Source organism: Gymnoscopelus braueri, assembly GCF_963280865.1.
Source record: "Gymnoscopelus braueri genome assembly, contig: SCAFFOLD_51, whole genome shotgun sequence".
NCBI classification, from domain to species: Eukaryota; Metazoa; Chordata; class Actinopteri; order Myctophiformes; family Myctophidae; genus Gymnoscopelus; species Gymnoscopelus braueri.
Window position 1 is genome coordinate 534,283 of NW_027660372.1, and position 4,757 is coordinate 539,039.

General features: G+C 45.3%; 1 protein-coding gene across 1 annotated transcript; it reads left to right on the plus strand.

Annotated features, from left to right (window-relative positions):
- Positions 1-237: 237 nt before the first annotated feature.
- Positions 238-3,427, plus strand: LOC308081611 (uncharacterized protein; the record flags this gene model as incomplete). Its single annotated transcript, XM_080457972.1, has 4 exons — positions 238-345; positions 970-1,105; positions 2,401-2,437; positions 2,513-3,427. A coding segment is annotated over exon 4 (816 nt), but the record flags the coding sequence as incomplete, so codon positions are not given.
- Between the last annotated feature and the right edge of the window lie 1,330 nt (positions 3,428-4,757).

Below are 4,757 nucleotides of genomic sequence, written 5' to 3' on the forward strand. Positions count from 1 at the left end.
AGTAAAAGTACTGGAAATTGGAAATAATCCAGTAAAGTAAAAACACCTCAAAATTGCACTTAAGCACAGTACTTGAGTAAATGTACTTAGTTTACTTGGTTACTTTCCACCACAGCGCACACACACACACACACACCAGGAACTGAGAGAGGGTTAGGCGAGTAGCGGCATGAAACCAAACCATGTGACATAACAACTCAATAAGTCAGGTTTTATTGGGCTGACAACATAGTGTCATCATCATGGCTGAATGGAGGAGCCAACGGTGAGACACAAACACCAGTCTGGATCTTTCCAAAGGAAATAGAGGATATCTCTGTAACACTGAAGATTCACACACTAGAGGTATGTATGTATACATCAACTCCTGGCAGCACAACTTCACATAATTGAATAATATTGTCATAACTCAGGTTATATCAGTGTGTTTATATAGCCTATAGCCAAGGGGCAATGAACTCTGACGTGTACTGTATATTCCAGTGACGGTTCTTTGATTGTTTTTATTGTCAAATAGTGTTGATTTAAATGATCAAAGTAAACCTTGAGTTCTGCTATCGTGTAATGGTGCAAGGTTTTGTTGTTGTGTTGTGTTGTGTTCAGTAGTGGAAAGTAACTAAGTACATTTACTTAGGTACTGTTCTTAAGTACAATTTTAACGTATTTGTACTTTACTTGAGCGTTTCCAATTTCCAATACTTACTACATCTCAAAGGCAAATATTGTACTTTTACTCCACTCCATTATTTGAAAACTTTAGTCACTAGTTACTTTGCAGATATAGATATACAGATATACATTATTACATTATTACATTACAAACATACATGAACCACCTTATCCCTATTTTGCACGTATAGGCTATTTGAAAATAGCAGATCTACAAGCTCACAACGCGAGGGACTTGCTGTCAAGTTGCCACGCAAACCAACATGTGTACATTTTGTTTCTCTGCTGCCTGCGCTATAGGAATAAGAGAAGTGCATGTTTCTGTGGCTGATTCACGGGCTGCCAGAGGGCCTTATATGGAGCTGTGATTCCAACGTGACTGCGTTGAGGTGATGTTCTGTCACAGCTTGCTGCAGCAGGCTTCCTGTTTTGCGGGGTGAGGGTTTTTTGAGCGTCACTGTCACTGCCTGCTCCTCGTGGGTCTGTGACACTCACTCGGCTTATTTGTTGTCTAGCAGAAAACCCTGCTTCCCCTGGTCTGTGAGAGTCAGGTTATAAGTTGTCTAGCAGAAAACCCCAAGCCACCTCCCTGGGACTCGACAACAGCACATTTACTGTGGGACATGAGTTCATTTGTGTCTTATAAACAGGGTTGCCAGGTCTGCTTATTATAATTCCCTCGCAAGATTTGATTTGAAAATAGCCGATCTACAAGCTCACAACGCGTCGCATCGCGACGCGTTGTGAGCTTGTAGATCTGCTATTTTCAAATAGCTGATGTATATGTTAAAGTGCTCATGTGGCCCATTGTCGCTTCTTTTGGGCTGGTTTTCCTAGACCTGGTTGCTTGTTTCTCTCACCGAATCTGGCAACACTGCTTATAACTAAAATCTTGAACCCATATACCCCACACATTCTAGTCAGTCTGCAATGCAATGCATTCTATTCTATTATAATGTCAGAACTTCAGCACTCCAGAAGTACAAGCAGAAAAGTAGCATTTTATTTGATATGGGTGGAAGTGAGCTTTTAGAGTAGTGTCAAAACCTCTGCCTCTGAAAATAACAGTACACTAGAGCTGACATTTAGAGCTGTCTGCTGATATTTACAACTGATAAACACATGGTACACACATTGTAAGAAAGCAGATACTTCTCCGGTTAGGAACACAACTATTTTGTTTGTCTTCTACTATCAGCTGACGTAGATATCAGCCAGCCATTGTTAATGTCCTGTCTGGCTGGGTTGAACTTTCAACCCAACGTGGGCCGATTTTGTAGTTTTGCTTTCCAGTTCAGGTTAAAAAACTACAACGGGGTAAACGCATGGCATGACCTTACAGTACACCGTGATGTATCTAACACACCCATTTATTAATTTGATTGAATTTAGCTCCGGCTCACTAGCCTCAGCCTGCCATGATGTTTATATGCTGTAGTGTAGACTGATCTGAAATGGAAAACAAACAAGCTTGTTGCATCGCGACACATTGCGAGCTTGTATTTATTGTCAAATAGTGTTGATTTAAATGTTCTGTTATCATGTGATGTAATGGTGCAAGGTTTGGTTTTGTTATGCTATGTTTTGTTGTGAGGGACATGCTGTAGTTGTTGCAAAAATCAAATGTTGTTTCGTGTGCGCTATAGGAATAAGAGAAGTATGGTACATATTATGTTATGGTTCAACAGGTTATAAGTGTTAATCCCACCAATTTCCCCTCCTTCTTTCCAGCTCCGAGATGCCTTCCCTCTGCCTATGACTGTGACAGGTGATCACAGAGGTGACCGTGGCAGGTGATCACAGAGGTGACCGTGGCAGGTGATCGCAGAGGTGACCGTGGCAGGTGATCACAGAGGTGACCGTGGCAGGTGATCACAGAGGTGACCGTGGCAGGTGATCACAGAGGTGACCGTGGCAGGTGATCACAGCGGTGGCCTGGAGGATGGATCTGGTCTCAGTGGAGCATGAATATGAATACACAGCCAGGGACGGCAGTCTGGTATCCATCAAACCCAAGGAGACTTTCATTCTCCTCTCCAAGAACAGCGACCACTGGTGGCGCGTCTGCTCAGACCTCGACTCAAAGCCCTTCTACGTCCCAGCTCAGTACGTGAAGGAGGTCCCGTTGCCCGCCCTGGACCCCCCGGACGATGACCCTAACGTCTGGCAACCCCCCGAGGGTCCGACCGCCGGAGAGCCGACGGTTACGCCGTCGGTGGCGAGACGAGACGACGGCGGGACAGCCGGTGCCTCGAGAGACTCTTTCCGGTTATCCACGTTCGGATTCCCCGAAAGCCTGCCGGACGTCAAACCCTGGGCACACGCCCAGGCCCCGAGGGCAGGGCAGACCTCTGTCCTGTCTGCAGATGTACCAGGTCACGCTTCCACCCCAGAACCTCAGCATGCTGCCGATCATCAGCTCCTCCCCCCCGCACAACAACCCCTTCCTCCTCTGCAGGGGGCCAGGAGGAACAGTCTCCCGGACCCCCCACTGGATAATAAGAACCATGAAACAGAACTGCCAAGGAGGAACTTGCAGAATCAAATGCACAGACCGGGAGGTGATGATAATAATGTCATCAAGTATACAGTACGCCGTAGCTTCCACACCTATGAGACCATAGCAGACGTAAAATGCCCAGAAGAAGAAGAAGAAGTCCCGCCCCTGGTGGTGATGTCAGGGGCAGACTCACGGCAGCAGAGTCTGAATCACAGCACCGACTCGGGCCTTTCTGAGGACTACTGTCCTGAGAGCCAGGTGAGATGTTTATATCACACACACACACACACACGCACACACACACACACACACACACACACACGCACACGCACACGCACACGCACACACACACACACACACACACACACACACACACACACACACACACACACACACACACACACCAATGTCACTATGACTATGCATGAAAAAAAGGCTCCAGACACCCCCAAAAACAAGCTGGTCAGGCTACTGACTTGGCCTTACATCTACAACTCATCTAACCCCTGCTCATGATGCTAGGGTGGGATGGCTCAGGGTAGAGGACAGAGTACAGCAACTTGCAATGGGCCTGGTCTACATTACACTACACCACAGAGACACCCATGTACCTGTCAAACTACTTCAAAAAACATTAAAGACGCACACAATCACAGCACCAAAGGGAGCTCCACCAATCTCTTTAAACCCAGATTCGGCTCAAACAAGGGGTTAAATTTGTTGTTTTACTGCTATGCCACCAAAATGTGGAACGCCCTACCAACAGTCATGAAAAAATGTGTGACTCCCTACCCTCCTTCAAAACCGCTCTAAAAGAGCACCTACAGGTGTCTGCAATTTGCAACTGGCCACAAGAAGTCTAAGCTTATCACCGTAAATGGACCCCCCCACCCCCCAACTGTTTACTGTACATATTTTCCTTTTTGATTACTACTGTTTATATGACGTTTTTGCATATTATTGTATATTATTGTTTGTCTTTAAATGTTTCGATGAATTGAATACACAGGACCCCAATGGAAACAAGCAATAGGCTTTCTTGTGTTTATCCTTTTAGCATCCTTGTGTATGAATCTGTTACTGTACCTCTTGCAAACCGTTCATAAGGTATTCAATCAATCAAGCAATCAACTGTTACAGACCTGTAAGGCCCCCCCCCCCCCCAAAAGGAACCCTTTGGGGGGGAACCACTTTGAGAACCACTGCATAGAACAGGCACCCGGCACATGATAATCAAGCACTGTTGTTACAAGCATACGCCACCAGGGGGTGCAGTAATGTAAAACATGACAACCTAGGTAGTCATTATGATCTTGCTCTATGATCTTGTTTGGTGTCAGTCATGACTCATAATTGATTATATGACCTCGAACCTTCATTTTAATGAATCAATTAGTGAATTGATTGATTAATAAGCAATTTAGTATGCCGTGCTCGGGAAGTAGAACATGGTTTTTGTTTTGTTTTTACTTAGCATCTTAAAACTGAACTGTCATTGAAAGTAGGCCTGGCCTGTCTGTCTGTCTGTCTGTCTGTCTGTCTGTCTGTCTGTCTGTCTGTCTGTCTGTCTGTCTGTCTGTCTGTCTGT